This window comes from Aspergillus fijiensis (genome assembly GCF_003184825.1).
Source record: "Aspergillus fijiensis CBS 313.89 unplaced genomic scaffold BO72scaffold_67, whole genome shotgun sequence".
NCBI classification, from domain to species: Eukaryota; Fungi; Ascomycota; class Eurotiomycetes; order Eurotiales; family Aspergillaceae; genus Aspergillus; species Aspergillus fijiensis.
Window position 1 is genome coordinate 1 of NW_024469043.1, and position 17434 is coordinate 17434.

Below are 17434 nucleotides of genomic sequence, written 5' to 3' on the forward strand. Positions count from 1 at the left end.
TGGGAGGGAGATGCTTATGTGTGTCCATTCCAAATGGTGTTCATTTCAGATCAAGACAAGATCATCTTCCAAAAGCAACAACAGTAACCCTTTAATGCACCAAGGTCGAGAGAGGGATCTCAACAAACAAACATACCAAAAAAGAAAAGGTTTCTTCTTTCTCCTTTCTTTGCAGTGATTTTATTTGCCCGGCAGCCCCATTCATGTTCAAGGAATAAAACAGCACAGAAACTCCCAGTTTGTGTCCCCTTATGTCGTAAGACTTCGTTCCCTTTGCATGCTTTCGAAGAGAGAAAGAAAAACAAGAGCAGACCCAGCAGAAAACAGAAAGAAAAGAAAAAAAATCCCACACAGATCACAGATAAGATCAGAAACAAGAGACAGATTTAATCACTTCGAGGCACAGTACAGTACCTCCTGCAACCGGATGGGCGGCTGTCAGAATGAGCAAGGAAATAAAAGTCTTTGTTTTTTTGTTCCTTATGATTTCTCTCTGTTTTGTGTTTCTTCATCTACAGTGGTGAAATCATAGAGGGAGCAAATAGAACATTTCAACACATGTACACAAACAACATCTCGTAAGTCTGCCCTCGAATTATTGTGGTTCGCGTGCTGATGGTTGTGGAGGAAGGGGTGGTTTATAGTTCGTCCTCAAGGTACTTGTAGACGAACTTGAAATCCGCTTTACGACGGTTCATCCTGTGGTCCCGAAGTTAGTTTACTCTCGTGTTGGACCGGCTTACTTCCAAGAAGAGTGAGCAAAAGGGAAGAAGCGGGGAAGAAACATACCAGGTGCTCTCGTAGTCGAAGAAACGATACGTTCCCTGTTCGAACTCCTCGGTGATGGTTTTGGGTTCTTCGTGGCGCTGGAACCAGGTCTGGTATTGCTTGTGGAACCGCCAGCTCTGGTTTTTCAGCGCCTTGGCGGCCAGGTACTGCTGGTACGAGCCCTGGCGGTAGTAGAACAGATAGAACAGCGTATCCGTGTCGATGCGACCGGTTTCGTACAGACGCGGGTCGTCGAAGATCGGGAGAGGTTCCTGGGGGTAGTAGAGGGGCGTGTTGTACGGGTTCTGCGGCTTGTAGTGACGGGGTTTCTCCGCGTCGGCTGGCTCGGGGCAATTGGCCAGGGAGGCCGCCAGCAACCGCTGCACCGATGGGGACGGGTTGGTCGCACTGGCCGCGGCACGGCTCTTGGTCACTTCGAATGACTGGATCAGATCCTGCAGGCCCGGCGGGAGGTGATAGATGGATTCCTCGCTCTCGCGCGACGATTCCTCCTTGCCGCTTGACTCGCCGTTGGTGGTGTTCGCCGTCGTCGTGGGTCGGGATTTGTTGCTGGTGGTGGTGGTGGTGGTGGTGGTGGTGATGTTGTTGCTAGTGCTGTTGCCGCTACCCGAGGCCTCAACCTTCTCCATAGCGGGGGTCTGCGGCACGCCTCGCGTCGACGTGCTTGCGCTGGCCACGTGCGGACTCGCAGCAGGGGTCTTGGACCGGCTGCCACTACTCGACTCCTCGCCCGCTATCGTGACGCCTGTCGAGGACTTCACCGCGGGTTGTGCGGGAGCGATGCTGGGGGAGGCGGTTGTGGAGGTGGAGGGTTTGGATGCAGGTACGGCGTGGGGGAAAGCGGGGCTGGCTCCTGGCGGTGGCGGCAGAGGCGCGATGCCCACGCCGTTCTTGTCGCTGGCAGCAGCTGCAGCCGCCGCAGAGGCGTACTTGAGGGTCTCTCCTGGCAGGCGCGTTGGAGGCGGGGCGGGCTTCATGCCCGAGGTGGCACTTGTCGACGTTGCGGGATGGAGGGTGGCCAGCACGGGAAGAGGGGACTTCATCTGCGCGGAAGGTCGTCGGGGTCCCGAGGTATCGGGCTTCGCTTTCGGCTTGACAACCTCCGGTTCCTCTTCTTGCACCGACTGGGTATCTTGCGATGATACACGGTCGTTGTCGCCCGCGATGCCGAACTGCATCTCCGCCTCATTGTCCATGTTCAGATCATCGTATAGGGTCTCGTCCTCGCCCGAGTAGTCCAAGTTGTGCCCGTCTTCCACATAGTACTTGATACTCTCCTTGAGATCCAGGACTTGTTGCGTCTCGACGTTGCCGTTCTGCAGCGACCGTAACAGCAGTTCCAACTTGTTGACATGCCACTTATGACGCTCCGTGATCCGCGAAATATCCGATAACCGATTCGTCTTGGCCACGTCCTTCTTCCCCTTCTTCATCTGCATATGTAACGTCTCCTCTTCTGCCTCCATAGCCTCGATCCGTTGTTGTAGCTCGTCGACCATGCTCGATAGGAAGTCGCATGTCTCCACCTTCTCCTTCTCCTTGGGATCCAATCTCGACGCTGCCGACAGGCCCTCCTTGGAGTATGCTTTCGTCTTCATCTCCTTCTCGACGGCCTTGAACTGCTCCATACACTAGAAGCTCCTATAGTCAGCAAAACAAGCTGCCCTCCTCGCCAAGGCATTGAAGGGCGGAGGGATGCGCACGGTCTCGATGGCTCTGCGCTGCTCGAGCAGCGGACCCTTATCTTTCACCTCATTTCCAGACGCCCACGACTTGATCTGATCTCGATACCGTTGGAGCTTCTTGATCTCGCGCTTCAGGTTTTCCTCGAGCTTATCCCGCTGGGTGTGATTCGTCGTCGAGCGGATCTTCTCGTAGATGCCCTCGAATGTGACGATGCCTTCGGCGACCTTCTTGAAGGTCTTGTCAATCTCCTGCTGCGTTTTTCGGGACGTCATAGCGGCGACCGTTTCCACATGAACAAGAGAGGGGAAGGGACTCGACGAAAATTGACGTGGGTGATGTGAGACTCGGAAGGGCCGAGGAACGGATGGGATGAACGGGAGGGAAGGTCGCAGGGCGGATTGAAGAGAATATCGAATGGTCTAGCGCGTGGGGGCAAGTTACTGCCGGCACAGCTCTTTGTTGACAAAAGAACGCGGGGGGCGTGATTGTTTCTAGGGACACAGTGAAGGAGTGTCAATCTCCTGATACTTTGGTCCTGGTCTCTTCGAAGCTGGGATAATGCCCGAAGCAGTAGGCGGTCACGGGGGGATGGGCATTACCGATCCCGGGGGCGGCGAGCGGGCAACTCTTTAATCTTACTGTTCATCATCTTCTCCTCCGTCATACATGATCCATGGTGTGCGTTGGTGAAATCTACAACAACTTCTTTTTTTGTCTTCAGGTTGGCAAGATTTGAGGTAGGAGGCTGAATTTGCCCATTTCCCTTAGTATTGGACCACTGTACAGGAGTGCGCTGACATAATTTCCAGCATTTTACTTAGCAGTCAATTGTTGTCCAGTGACAGTGAGTAGTAGTATGCGCCGCCGGTTGCAGCTACCCGCTTGCCGCAATAAGGCCGATATTGACAAGCAGTTCCATAAACCCTCGCAGACTTCCCCATCGCTGAACTGCCACGACCATTTTCTTGATTACTATTACTTGGCGCATTGCAATATGAAGGGTGCGCAATCTATGAGAAATGCCTGCGAAATAAAATAGCCCTGACTGATGCCTTGCACAGCGGTACTTCAACGAGTCAAGTCCGCCTCGGTCACCGTCGACGGACAACTTGTGTCGTCGATCGGCCAGGGGCTGCTTGTGCTTGCCGGTGTAGGCAAAGAGGACACGGAAAAAGATGCCGATACGATGGTTGGCCGAATATTGAAAGCCAAGCTTTGGTCCGATGAGAATGAGAAACCGGTGAGACGAGGCTCGCGATCTCTCGGTTGCCTGCAGCACACATCTAACGCGGCGCATTGCAAATCTAGTGGAAGAAGAACGTCCAAGATATCGATGGAGAAGTGCTTTGCGGTACAGTCATATCCCTCCACCGATCGTCTTTTGGGATGCGCTTCGCTGACACCCCTGCCCTCTCCCATCCAGTGTCACAATTTACCCTCTATGGCGAGTTGAAGAAGGGAAGCAAGCCGGACTTCCACGCCGCAGCCGATGTGGAGACTGCGCGCAAACTCTACGACTACTTTTACCAAAAACTGAGCAACAGCTACAAGCCTGAGCGGGTGAAGAATGGCATCTTCCAGGCGATGATGGAGGTCGAGCTCAAAAACGACGGGCCGGTGGGTGTAGATTACCGCAGTGAAGATGCGGTGGTAAAGCTCTCGCTTCTCTTCCTGCTTCCTTCACTGATGATTCTGGGCTGACGCTTATGGTTCTTTGCGGCTGATATAGGTCACGATCGAGATCAACACCCAACTACCCAAGAAGGAGAAGAAGGAGAAGGAGGCCGAGCCGCAAGAAACGCGGCCTCAGACTTTCGAGTTCAAGATACCCGCGGAGTTATTGGATTGATTGATGGAAGGGCGTCACGATGAAATTACGAAAAAGAATGATCCCTCGAGATTCAGGTCGGTTCAGGTGTATATAAAAAGTTCCTTATAGACATACCCATAAATAGATTTGGGGGGAAGGGGGAAATGGGGTGGGTGGGAAGGGAGGGCGTTTAGATTCCAGAAGCATAGAATTCCCCAGATTGCCTTGCTCGGTACGAACAGTAGCAGTAGGAGCGTAGATCCACTCCTATCAGACCGCGATCGATCGCTAACTAGTGTACGTTTTCCCCTCATCTATCCATCAATCAAGACGGAGACAGGTGGAATGTAACGGGATTGGGGGAGGGGGAAGGGGGAAGCAAAGGAAAAGAACAGAAAAGAAAAGATGAAGTTAACTTACTGTATGTACAGTACGTCCAGTGGCAGAGATTCCCGGTAGGCGCCAAAGAGAACTGGAAACGATGGAAGCTTCTTGAAGCATCGCAAGCAGAGGGCCCCGGCCCAGCCCACTTCTTACCTCTTTAGTCCTGGACTTTCTTTCTCCTCTTGACTTTCCTTCCTTTCTCCTCATTTACTGGTACTCTGTCTGTCTGTCTGTCTGTCATTCAGTCATTTTATCCACTTACCCATTGTCTGACTTCTCCTTATACATTCTACTTCTTCTTCTTCTTCTTCTTCTTCTCTTTCCTGTGCCAATTCACAGCCACCTTTTCCGCTTTCCCACCTATCTTGTCCATTCACTCTCCACACATAGCCATCATCCAGCACCATGGCTGAGTCTCAGCGTGTGTTCCGACTTCCCTTCTTCCCCGCCGCGGGGATCCAGCCTCGAAGCTCCGGTAACTGACCCATTGCGCTCCTACAGGCCGCCCCCGTGTCTTCTTTGACATTCAGATCGGTGAACAGAAGGCCGGTCGCATTGCTCTCGAGCTGGTCAGTAGTTCTTTCGTTTTATTAGCGGACATTTCCTTTCCTATGCCGAGGTCGCCGATCTTGGAGTGAGAGCCTTGCTAACCTACCCCGCCCGCGCAGTTCAACGATGGTATAGTACCAACCTAAGCTCCACGACCCTTTTTCCGGGCACACTCTGACCAGACAATAGTTGTTCCCAAGACCGCAGAGAACTTCCGTGCACTCTCCACAGGCGAAAAGGGCGTGGGCAAGCAGGGCAAGCCATTGAGCTTCAAGGGTACGATTTTGACCATTTCCGGTCCCATAATTTTTTTCTCCTTCCCACTTCCCGTCCGCTCCGACATTGGTCCTCGCAAGCCAAAACTAACCACCCATGACTTGACCAGGTTCCATCTTCCACCGTGTGATCAAGCAGTTCATGATCCAGGGTGGTGACTTCACTGCATTCAACGGCACTGGCGGCGAATCCATCTACGGCGAGAAGTTCCCCGACGAGAACTTCGACCTCAAGCATGACCGGCCTTTCCTCCTCTCCATGGCCAACTCCGGCCCCGGCACCAACGGCAGTCAGTTCTTCATCACCACTGTCCCCACTCCTCACCTTGACGGCAAGCACGTCGTCTTCGGCGAGGTAATCAACGGAAAGAGCGTTGTTCGCAAGATCGAGAACATGTCTACCCAGGCAGACAAGCCCACCACGGACGTCACCATTGTCGACTGCGGCGAGCTCACCGGCCAAGACTACGAGGATGCCGACAAGCAGACCCCTGATGCAACTGGCGACCCCTACGAGGATTTCCCCGATGACCACCAGGGCGAGCAGCTGAGTGCTCCGGTGTGCTACAAGATCGCCGCTGAGTTGAAGAACTTCGGAAACGCCGCCTTTAAGAGCGGCAACATCGCCCTTGGTCTCGAAAAGTACCAGAAGGGTTTGCGCTACCTCAACGAGTTCCCCGAGCCCGACGAGCAGGACCCTAAGGAGCTTGGCCCCCAGATGAAGGCTCTCCGCTTCACCCTCCACTCCAACTCTTCCCTCCTGGCGAACAAGCTCGGCCAATTCAAGAACGCTCAGACTTGGGCTACTTACGCCCTCGATGTGGCTGCTGCCGCCGAGGCCAAGGATGCCGATAAGGCCAAGGCGTATTACCGCCGTGCCGTTGCCCTGAGCGGCCTGAAGGAGGAGGACGAGGCCCTGAAGGACCTCCAAGAGGCCGATCGTCTGGCCCCCGGCGATGCTGGTATTACCAACGAAATCGCCAAGGTGAAGAAGGCTCTTAAGGATCGCGTGGCTAAGGAGCGCGCTGCCGCTCAGAAATTCTTCTCGTGAGAGACGAGACGTGCCCGTCCGTCATGATTCATGAATTCATGATTTAGCATTACTTCTGCTACTTGCACTTCCAGAAAAGTGACGCAATCTACCTTCCCATCTCACCCACTTAGTCTAATGGTTCCGTCCCCACTCCCAAATCTCGCAATCGCCGCGTGTGTGCAAACACATTCCTCCTCAATGTCGGCCCCGCGAAGTCAGTAGCTCGTGGCTTTCACGCATGCATAAGCCTCGTTGATGCTTCCATATTTGCCTACGGAGCAGCATGGGTATTCAACAGCCCTTGCGTTCCCATCACGCAGAGACAATTCTATCTTCCAACTAGACATATCCTGATAGTGTAGGAGAGAATGAGGATACTGGTATTTTCAGGCGGAATAGATTATTTGTGCAGTGCATGTTTGTCTTGCATTGAAGGCCAGTGATTCGTTTGTGCCCAATGGACCAAAAACCATAGCGACGGAGCAAGCAAGTAGACGAGGAAACAGGTATAGCAATCATGAATCATAAGAAGAGGATGTACGAGCACGTAGCAAGCTTGCTTGCCGTCCGGAGTCGCCCGGGCTGACAGCTCAATGGAGATCCTTTTCGGCGAGGAACTGCTCATATCGTGGCTTGCACTTGCGGCGCCAACTCTTGCCCCAGATCAGCATCGGCACGCCCATCAGCATGGACAGTACGACCAAAATGCCGTAGAAGGTAAAGGTCCAGCCGTAGTTTGTCCCGTCAATGAAGTCCTGTACCGTGAAGGAAATGACGAAGTTGATGATGGAGGAGCAGCAGGCTAGAATGATGACTAGTTCTCCGGATATCTAGTATATGGTTTGTAGGGTTAGATAGTCCGACCTAAGATACAAGAGGAAGGGAAAGCGGAAGAAGAGCATCGGCAAGAGAAGGAAGGGGTGCAGGGGTTTCAGTATAGCCAGGGGACATGCGCCTAACCTGATCGAAGCATTCCATTGCGTACGCAGTCGCGATACTCGTGGCAGAGACCTGCTGTGCGATCATGCAGCAGAGACCGACGGCAATGGTCATCCAGTGGGCACCCTCGGTGGCGCCCCAGCCATAGAGAAAGTAGCCGACGGCGGCGAGGATGATGGGGAGTCCGTAGGCCCAGAGACGCATTTCGGGTTCCTTGTACCCCCTGTTGCGGCGGGCGAGGAAGATGACAAGCCAGTCAGACAGCGAACCGATTCCCATTCTGAAGTTTGTGGTTAGCTTGAATGTTGGATTGCACTGGATAAGGCGCCGTACCCAATGAAGTTGCCGACGAGGGCAGCTAGGAAGATCAGCCCGGCGGGACCAGCGCTCCAGTTGTATGGCGGCTCGGTCATGATCTCGGAGATGGTGTTGAAGGAGACAATCCCGGCGGTGCAGCCTAGGGCAAATTGAATACCTGCCAGGAGGATGTTGGGAAAGGCGAAGAGGAAGAATGGACGGCGGAAGTACTGGAACCAGGTTGTATGGTCGTCTTTGAAATAGTGCACTAAAGCAATCTTTTGGCGGTAGGTCCGTGGGGGCATTGCGATCTGCCCTGCACTATGGCTGGCTACGACGGATATAGGGGCCTCCATCTTCTGGTCCTTGTCGCCCATGGGCAGTGTAGTGGTGGGGTCGACCTTCGAGTCCTCAGACGATGTATCGCCTGAGAACCGGTATCTCGGGAACATGGTGTCATCAAAAGTGAAGATGAAGAGAAGAATCAAGCAAGCCTTAAAACTCAATTAACTTCGGCCATGCTCTGTGTTGATAGCACAAGAACTTACGCATGCTCCTGCCACAATGGGCTGGCTCCATCTCCAGCCAATGCCATCGGAGATATAACCACCACAAATCAAGCCAATGATGGAACCAAGCTGCTGGAAGAAGATATAGATAGCGAGCATTCGGCCACGTTGATGGGAGAAGAAGACATCAAAGATCTATGAACCATTAGTACCCACAGAGAGGGTCTATAGAGGTGACGTACCGTTAGCTGAATTAGGGCTTGGTAGGCTGCGGTACCGATACCATTGACAGTCATCATGATGTAGTACTGTGCAACACCACTGAAAACACCGCCCCAGATTCCACTAGCAAGTACGAAGACCAAACTGAGGATGTAAACAATTTTTCGCCCAAATTTCATGGCTGTGGGGATCCAAATTATGTTGAAAAAGCCGAGCATGAGATAGTTGAGAGCAGAGCCACCGTTCATATTACTCAAGCTCACACCGGTATCCTCCGAGATTGTTGTCCATGCTGCTCCCCAATTGTTCTCGCCAAAGGAGTTCAAGCATGCGTAGGCAGAAATCAGAAAGAGCGTCCAGTATTTCTTGTACCTGGGCCAGTTCTAACAGGGAACAGTCAGTCTTGAGAATAGAGGCCAGCTAATTAACTTTCTCCCACATACCAAAGGATCGGCAACTGACGAAGTCGGCTGGGGAATCAGTATGATATCCTGACTGCCAGCATGGGCAGCGTCGCTCAGGTTTCCCCCTGCGTCGACGAGGTAGACCGTTCCCGGTACGTCTGTTTGTATATCCTCAGAGCGAGTCATGATGTCTTGATGTATGGCAGACAGGACAAAGACAGGAGACCGGGAGGGGAAGTGGCCGCTCTTTTAAATGCATCTCTACAGCACCAGCGCGGTTTGACTGGAGCCAAAGAGCATCCTCAGGCCCAGGGAGGCGTCAATATTCCGCTCTATCAAGGTCCATTTGTTCATCCGATTGGATGAGAATAACCGAGCATAATGCCATGGTAGGTGATGATAGGTGATGAACGATAAGGCAAGGCAAGACGATCTTTGACCTTGGTTTGTCCGCCACTGCAATCACGAAGCCGACAATGGCCAAACTCTAGCGACATCGTGAACGCAGTGCCTCGTGATAAGAGAGGTGGAGTGAGACCCTTTCCCTAGAGCCATTGAGGCAGAATGAATGGAACAAAGATAAGTATACTTGTCGAGGAAGCTCCAAACGACGGGTGTTATCGCAACGGGGTCGAGACTGATGGCATCTGCCAAGAAGGGCAAGGAGAGGAAGATGCGGAGAAGCCGCCAGATCCACCAACTAAAGCAGGTCTGGACACTGCACGCGACTGATAGCATCCGCCACGAGACAACCTTATCACTGTAGTGGATGTGTGGAGAAGAGGACGGTTAGGAGTGTAAGGTGAATACTGAGTATACTGAGTATACTGAGTAGAAGGAGTCGTCGATATGCTCAGAAGCGAGGAAGGTCCAACCGGTGGGCTAAACTGCATTGGGAACCCCGCCTTTTGGCTGCTCGATCGCTGATTCCCTGCCATGCTTCTTCCACTTTGCCTCATACTTCATCCCCCTCGGTTCAATTCCGCGATGAACAGATGGACATGGCATGATGAAGCCTTCCCTTCAAATACTCTCGTCTTGGCCGATGCTCTCTTGATCTGTTCCTTTCCGTACCAGAGCAAGCCCTTCTCCACTTGCCCGCTACATCCAGTACACAACTCTCAGCATCATGGCCCCCTCGGATTTAAGTCATGATTCCACCATCCTCATTGTAGGTGCGGGTGTCTGGGGATGCTCAACGGCTTTGCACTTGGTCCGTCGTGGCTACAAGAATGTCACGGTGCTAGATCCCTATACCGTTCCCTCTGCGATTGCAGCTGGGAATGATATCAACAAAATCATGGAACATCGAGAGCCGAAGGGTAAGTATCCTTGAGACTCGGCGAACCAAAGAGGAACTGACTGATAAGTGACTAGAATCTGATACGGATCCCCGCAGCATTGCTTTTGCTACCTGCACCCGTGCTGCCTTGAAAGGCTGGAAAACAGATCCCGTTTTCAAGCCATATTTCCATGAAACCGGCGTGGTTGTATCGGGTCACACCCCTGCGTTGATCGAACACATTCGCGAGACAGAAATTGAACCTTCGATGGGTGACTTTGTGAAGCTGGAAACGGCAGAGGACTTTCGCAAGACAATGCCGGCAGGAGTCTTGACTGGCAAGTTCCCCGGCTGGCAGGGCTGGCTCAACAAATCCAACGCGGGATGGATCCACGCCCAAAAAGCCATGGTATCCGCCTACACGGAAGCCAAGCGCTTGGGAGCCAAATTTCTTACCGGGTCCCCGCAAGGAAATGTTGTGGCTCTAGTCTTCAAGAATGGCGATGTTGTGGGAGCAAAAACATCCGATGGCGTGGTTCATCGCGCGGACCGCACCATTTTGTCGGCTGGTGCGGGCAGTGACCGGCTTCTGGACTTTGAGAAGCAGCTGCGTCCTACAGCCTGGACTTTGTGCCATATCAAGATGACTCCTGAAGAGGCCAAACTTTACAAGAATCTACCCGTGCTGTTCAACATTGCTAAGGGCTTCTTCATGGAGCCCGATGAGGATAAGCATGAGTTGAAGATCTGCGATGAGCATCCTGGCTATTGCAACTTTGTTCCTGATCCTAAGCGAAATGGTGACATCAGGAGTATCCCATTTCCAGCACACCAGATTCCGCTAGAAGCCGAGGCTCGTGCTAGGGACTTTCTCCGGGACACAATGCCGCAGCTTGCAGACCGACCGCTTTCCTTTGCTCGTATCTGCTGGGATGCTGATACGCCAGATCGTGCCTTCTTGATTGATCGGCATCCCAAGCATCCTTCGTTGGTCGTTGCTGTAGGAGCATCCGGTAACGGCGCGATGCAGATGCCTTCAATTGGAGGATTTATCGCGGACGCTCTGGAAGGTCATCTCCAGAAGGAATTGAGAGATGTTGTCCGCTGGAGACCAGAGACGGCCGTTGACAGGGACTGGAAAGCGACCCAGAATCGTTTTGGTGGCCCGGACGCAATCATGGACTTCCAGAAGGTCAAGGAGAGTGCCTGGACCAAGATTAGCGAGAAAAGCCGGCTATAGGGAAATCGAAGTGCAACCTGCGTCTTCATCTACCGTCATACTTATGTAGGTAGGGGAATAGTATGACAAACTAAGTGGTAATGAGATATGTGCATTTTCCAACTTCATGTGTAGCATAGTATTTACATTAGGATCGAGCACCGGCCTCTATTCCTTCAATAGGAAAGACTTTGGATTCTACCAAGAGTCAACTCCACAAGCCTTCGTATTTCAGCCAAAGAGAAAGAATAATTCATCACAACCACTCAAAACCGTTTGCAGCGCCAATCCTTCGATCATAATGAGCTTGTTCTATTATGCTGGAATTACTTCACCGATTCGCATGGCGCAGTGCCAGAAGGATACAGTCAATATGATGACACCCATGACTCACTGGATGAGGTACCGAAATGAAGAAAGAAATGCACACAATATAATCCAACCCTGCTCATTCTTCCCAGAGCTTCCCTAACCAACAAATAACCTCAATTATTGCACACCTACAGAGTTCTACCAGCATGTTGCGAGGGGTGGATTCTGCAGAGGAAGAAGACAGGAGAGGTATGCGTATCTTGCCTCCTCCCCACTCTTTCACTCTCTTGATCTCTCGATCTAGAGAAGTCGCATCTGCTAACTCTTTACTAGCCATATCATTGGCAGGTGGACCTCAGGTAGTGCCAGTCACCGCACACGAACTCAGCTACGCGTCAGGATTCTTCCTGTCCTCGTCCGGCCAGCGCATCCGGGCCAGACGAAACAACCGGTCATCCAGAGATGAGAGCCCCAACACGACCTCAGACAACCACCGTATCGAAGAAGATCTCCGCGTGGGCGTCCCATCGTTGTTTGAACCAGACTATTACCGCAATTTGATCAGTCCAGACCATCCTCTCCATACAAGGAACCTCGACTTGGCACTAAAGGCTTTGGAAATCTGCAAAGAGAATGACCTGGGGATGATCGACAATGTACTCTTTTGGAAGCAGCGCGGTTTATTCGAACAAGACAAGCCGAGCGTACCAACCGTGAAGATCACAGTGAAAAGGAAGCCCAACGACCCCGGCTGGGCTGCACGAGCGACGCGGGCGGCCTGGGCAGTGTACCACTACCTCCCAGAATTAGAAGGATCCGCCACCAATGAGTATAACGTCGCGGTCGAGATATGTGATATCTTGTTCTGCGCAAAGAACCGCCTCCGGATGCAGTCGTGCACTGTAGAGGACGCCATCTTTCCGCAGTGGGAGGCTGTGTTAGAAGCAATTCTCCGGACGATCCTTCTGACGGGAGTCCTTCATATTAGCTGCTGTCGCGCTGGGGCGACGTCCTCGATTTCGGGCTCTGCACCCACTGTCTTGCTGGGGGTGGATCCGACGGCATCCGTGGATTGGAAAGTGGTTCGGAACAGATTGTTACCGTTCTGGAATCATTTGGTCTTGATTCAGTTGGGGTGCTTATCCGCCAGGACTCGGCAAGCCGACCACCTCTGGACCTGCATGGCCTTCCTAAGTCCCTTACACACGGCTTCAAAGAGGATAAACCCTGTGAGATGGGGGATAGTCTAGCCTCAGGCCACTCACCCGAAGCGCAGGGGACCCTGGGCTGCTGGGTGGAGCTCCAGGATCCGGATACAGATGAGTGGATGCCGTACGCGCTGACATCCGCGCGCTGTGTCCTGCCTACCGATGCACATGTCGAGTCCTGTGCTCAGAAGGGAGAGAACACCCCGGCTTTTGACGAGTGGAAGACATATGGCGTACCGTTCCGAGACGCCACAGCGGCTAGACTCCTCCTGGTTGATAGCCCAGGCTTGTATGAAATCACAATGAACATGGACAACCTCGATGATCTCGCACGAGATTATGAGGATGAAATGCGCTGCGAACGTTTTCAAGCCGCGCAAGCGCAGAACGAGCCTGTGTCCGCCCCTGGGGATCTAAAGCTCTGGACATATCTAAACAACACCCTTACTAAGATTAGAGCAGAACGCGCCCAAATCCGGAAGTATCAAGATAACAAGAACTACGAGTTCGGCACTGTGGTCGCCGCGTCCGGCCTGAAAGCACGACAACAGGAGCCCTCCTCCTCAGAAGTCAGTTCACCGTCGGTCTTCCTAGACTGGGCCCTTGTCGGCATGCGCGCAGACCGACGTCTGGGCGAGAACAAGGTAAACTACCATCCCATCCTAGCCCCTGATAATCGCATCTCTGCTAAGCACTTTCGCCTCTTTTTTGCAGTCCCCATGTTCCTCGGAGGACTTTCTGGACCCAGTATCCGAAGTTGTGGGAGTTTGGTATTTGGAGAAGCGGCTCCAACCCGGGCAATCTCTATGGACGATAGGGCATTCCACGGCCAAAACGGAAGGGAGATACAACGGACTGCGCACAGCGTGGATCACCCATACTACTGCCAGTAACTCGGAAGCAAGAGGAGAGCCATTGGCTCATTATGTACATTCTATGTACAACTCGTACAACTCGTACAACGGTGTGATGCTTTGGGGGGACTCAGGATCGATGGTGTTCGACCGGGACGGGTATGTGGTTGGAATGTGTTTTGAGGGCAATGCGCATGGGGACACAGCCTACTTCATGCGGTGGGAGGATCTGTGGGAAGATATTCTGCTAAAATCCGGGGCCAAGGATATTCGGTTTCTGGGAGATGAATATTCCTATCGGGGCATCCCGTTGGAGATGGAGTGGCTTTCCTTGCGAATGATTTCTCGTGTGTCGGAATGAAAAGCAGCAAGTTACCTTTTGAATGGAATCGACTCTCTTTTCACCCGTAGCTCCTCTTCCAACCAATTTCCCACGAATCATGGTCTTCAAACATAGCCAAGGTAAGCTCCAACCCCTGATGTTATCCAATGACTCATATGTGTTCGAGAATGTAAGGTAGCACCGTTTGGCGCTGTGAAAAATGAAAGAACGCATGTCCGCATCTATGCATCGAGAAGCAGGGAAACCATTTCTTTCTCTTTTTCTCCGAGAGACTTGGGTCATGCGGTCACATCGCCATGCGCTTCTTTAGTATAGTTCAAATAGAGCAATAGACTCTATTTGCTCACTGCGAACGAGGGGACCATGCCGCGCTGCAGTTTCTTTAGAATCTCGATCAAGTCTACCTTTAAATTGCAATCACCTTCTGCAAACGTTATATTTTCCGAGCCCAGTCATATGTAATTCCCCTTGTAAGCTTGAGGTGGTTGGAGGCTACATCGCTGGGTGGAGCTCCACAACCCTAAACCAATTGAACTCTGCGCGCTGATTTGCGCTTCATATATACACACATATTATTTCCCCAACCATGAATAGATAGTCAGTGGCCAAGTCCAGCTATATCCGGCCACAATGATATTTCAATTTGTGCCTGTAGCCGCGCTCAGAGGGTCAATTTGAAATTGAACTTCGGCGCTACCTTCGTCTTGTACTTCGCCACATGACTTCTCTGAGAATACAGCAACGCAAACACTGGCGGGCTCGAGTTCTCGTACTGCGAGATCCATGCAGTATCGATGATCGAATTACCTCCCATGTAGATGATAAATGAAACGAGAGGTCCCACGACGGGAATAGCATCCGCTGCGACGGCCAGGATCTGAAACATGAAAAGCGCAAGTTGTTTCTCCCATGGGGTCGACTCGGTGATATTGTAGTTCATGACCAAGCCGTACTCGCGCTTGATGATATCAGGGAAATTCTTGCCATTGTAAGTGATAACTCCATGACCTGGTGTCATGTCCTTTGTCGCAGAGCTGGTCTTCACCTCCCTAGCGGGAAAGGCGAGAACAAGGTCACGACTGTAAAAGTCAATTGGTCGTCCTTTCTCGCCTTTTGCAGAGACATTCTGGTACCCAACTTCTTCTTCCCCTTGACGGGTGTATACCTCCCCTGGCATAGGCAGAATGCACATCAATTCAGTAACGTCCAGTCGGAGCGTCACGTCCGCATGGGCAAGACCCAGGCCAAAGGTAGGGTTCGTGGTGAAGTCAATGTGGCCGGTCACAATACTATCAGGCTGACCGCCAGGAGAGGAGAGCAATGTCCGTCGCTGATACCAAGGCCATGGGGTGTACTTTGGCAGACCAACCAACTCGTCGTCTTTGGGCTGCACCGGGCAGTCTGGGTATATCCATTTACCAAACTGATTCCAGTCTGCCATTTTCAGCACCCATTTTCCCAGGTTGAATTCGAAGACGTCCCCAAAGTCAAGTTTCAAGAAAGCTCTCATCTCTGTGATGGCAGCACTGAAAGAATCCACAGGACTGAGTTTGGGCTTGGGAATGACCTTCCAACCCGTGGGCCCGGCATTGATCGCGTCGAAGAGCGCCTTGACTAATCTCTCACGTTCTCCAGTGTCTCTTTGTTCCAAAAGACTTTGAACAGTAAGATTTTTGAACTCAGGCTTTTCAGCTATCTCCTGCGACCATTTCTCTGCGACTAGCGCGGCGGAGGCTGCATGTTTCTGAGTTCTAAAGAGATGTGGCCGGTTTTCAGCCCAGAAATCCAACATCCATTTTTTCAGAGATTCCTGGAATGTGCCGCTGGGGCTTTTGCTGAGATCTTCTTGGTCGACCTCCGCACGATAGTATTTAGGATTGCGATCAACATTGTACTTCTTGGCTAATGCATCGAGGTCTCTGGCCTTGGCCAATTGATCTTGTGGACCTTTGCTTTTGCAGCTATCCAGCCATTTGCGGAGATCGTCCTTGGCTCGTTTTGTTTCTGCGTCTGAGCCTTGGAAAAGAGCCTCGTGAGAAGGCTCCCCATCCGAATTAGTCGCCTTCTCACCAAGTATCTTCTTCGTGAACCGGGTTCGTGTTTGCAAGATCGGATGCAGTACGTTGTCCACGATGGTCTTTTCCGGCATGATCTCGAGCCCAGCTCTGTCAATTTGCTCCGGCAAAAGATCTCTTTCCGGCTGGGGATAAAGCTTTGAGTTGTACGGGATGGCGAACGGAATCTGAACAAATCGATGTTTGAAATCCAGTCGGGTCAGCTGGACCAAATCTTCGTACGGCCACGGGCAGTTCCAACACTGTGGGAGGTATACCCACGAATTGCATAGGTGAGGTCCAGCCACAGGAATCGCTCCTCGGGAGTCGGCATGGGGAAGTGTACCAAATATGCCTGTTCCGGCTGCGCGAACATATTTCCATCTTGATGCAAGGTCACAATTCGAGTTGGATTGCTAGCATCCCTGCCATACAGAGCTGAGATTTTGTCGTAGCTTGCCGTCGCCCCTCCGACAGCAAATTCAGTGCGCGGGTGCTTCTTCTTTGGCTTGTCTTTGTCTTCGACTTTCGCGTTGACTGTGATGTCAACCCAAAGAAACCTATAAAAGTCCTCCCCTTCTCGCTTGAGCTCTTTCATACGATCCTCATCGCTAATATGTAGCATTGAGTCCCACCAAACAGAGAAAAGCTTTTTGGTAAACCAGACCACTCCTTCTGGTTGGCCCGACATTGTAATAAGTGGTTGAGCGTTGTTTAAACTGTCAGAATTCTAAGCAGAAGATGGACGATGAGGGGCTAAAAGCAAGAATTGTGGTCCGGGGGGGCACTATATATGCACCCTAAAAAAAAGACGATGATTGTACTATGAAGTCACAACTGCAAAGGCTGGATGAGACTGCAGCTGAACATCTTGCCACCAAAAGCAAAAATGCTATGCTGTGCAAGAGCGGCTAAACCAGCTAATGCAATTTGCTGAACTCTATATCCATCTTTGGCGGGCTGAAGATGAGCGGAAGCTGAACTTCGTGACTATGAAGACCAGGTCATAAGGAATGTCTCGAATAATTCAAGAGGGCATTGTGCGGCGTGCATGTGGCTGGAGTTGGCCCCTGCTAGCCATGATTTTTCACATACTGACTGCAATGGCTCTCGACTGTAGGCAGGAGTACGGATCATATGCGGGGTTTCTTTGCGTGAATGATTGGCTGCCAGAAATGCCTCATACGCTTGTTGCGAAAGAAGCGAGAAAGCAGTCTCTTGCTGACTCGTATTAGTACCAAGAGTGATAGGCTTGATGAGTGACA

The 17434-nt window shown here is 51.9% G+C and overlaps 7 protein-coding genes across 7 annotated transcripts; 4 read left to right on the forward strand and 3 right to left on the reverse strand.

The window, feature by feature from the left end:
* Positions 1-638: 638 nt before the first annotated feature.
* BO72DRAFT_462560 (CCR4-NOT transcription complex, subunit 3) lies at positions 639-2747 on the reverse strand (the record flags this gene model as incomplete). The annotated part of the gene is made up of 3 exons (XM_040946567.1): positions 639-699; positions 790-2420; positions 2493-2747. 3 exons carry the CDS (start codon positions 2745-2747, stop codon positions 639-641), a joined length of 1947 nt encoding a protein of 648 aa, XP_040796864.1.
* A 393-nt stretch (positions 2748-3140) lies between these two features.
* Positions 3141-4437, forward strand: BO72DRAFT_452229 (D-aminoacyl-tRNA deacylase). Its single transcript, XM_040945681.1, has 7 exons — positions 3141-3212; positions 3285-3329; positions 3407-3476; positions 3537-3715; positions 3784-3826; positions 3899-4125; positions 4205-4437. Exons 3-7 carry the CDS (start codon positions 3470-3472, stop codon positions 4322-4324), a joined length of 576 nt encoding a protein of 191 aa, XP_040796865.1. The 5' UTR covers positions 3141-3212; positions 3285-3329; positions 3407-3469; the 3' UTR covers positions 4325-4437.
* A 515-nt stretch (positions 4438-4952) lies between these two features.
* On the forward strand, positions 4953-6832 carry BO72DRAFT_255064 (peptidyl-prolyl cis-trans isomerase D). The gene is made up of 5 exons (XM_040940074.1): positions 4953-5090; positions 5171-5238; positions 5338-5347; positions 5408-5494; positions 5604-6832. The coding sequence occupies exons 1-5, from the start codon at positions 5075-5077 to the stop codon at positions 6542-6544; spliced, it is 1122 nt and encodes a 373-aa protein (XP_040796866.1). The 5' UTR covers positions 4953-5074; the 3' UTR covers positions 6545-6832.
* BO72DRAFT_519539 (putative MFS transporter) lies at positions 6831-9083 on the reverse strand (the record flags this gene model as incomplete). The annotated part of the gene is made up of 6 exons (XM_040949699.1): positions 6831-7356; positions 7487-7745; positions 7799-8256; positions 8311-8466; positions 8514-8876; positions 8937-9083. The coding sequence occupies 6 exons, from the start codon at positions 9081-9083 to the stop codon at positions 7117-7119; spliced, it is 1623 nt and encodes a 540-aa protein (XP_040796867.1). The 3' UTR covers positions 6831-7116.
* A 774-nt stretch (positions 9084-9857) lies between these two features.
* BO72DRAFT_438584 (NAD(P)/FAD-dependent oxidoreductase) lies at positions 9858-11568 on the forward strand. Its single transcript, XM_040943386.1, has 2 exons — positions 9858-10219; positions 10275-11568. Exons 1-2 carry the CDS (start codon positions 10027-10029, stop codon positions 11417-11419), a joined length of 1338 nt encoding a protein of 445 aa, XP_040796868.1. The 5' UTR covers positions 9858-10026; the 3' UTR covers positions 11420-11568.
* Positions 11569-11916: 348 nt separating this feature from the next.
* Positions 11917-14140, forward strand: BO72DRAFT_489396 (uncharacterized protein; the record flags this gene model as incomplete). The annotated part of the gene is made up of 4 exons (XM_040948088.1): positions 11917-11959; positions 12044-12789; positions 12861-13562; positions 13633-14140. The coding sequence occupies 4 exons, from the start codon at positions 11917-11919 to the stop codon at positions 14131-14133; spliced, it is 1992 nt and encodes a 663-aa protein (XP_040796869.1). The 3' UTR covers positions 14134-14140.
* A 613-nt stretch (positions 14141-14753) lies between these two features.
* BO72DRAFT_462566 (uncharacterized protein) lies at positions 14754-16860 on the reverse strand (the record flags this gene model as incomplete). The annotated part of the gene is made up of 3 exons (XM_040946568.1): positions 14754-14887; positions 14923-16553; positions 16604-16860. The coding sequence occupies 3 exons, from the start codon at positions 16858-16860 to the stop codon at positions 14754-14756; spliced, it is 2022 nt and encodes a 673-aa protein (XP_040796870.1).
* Positions 16861-17434: the final 574 nt, after the last annotated feature.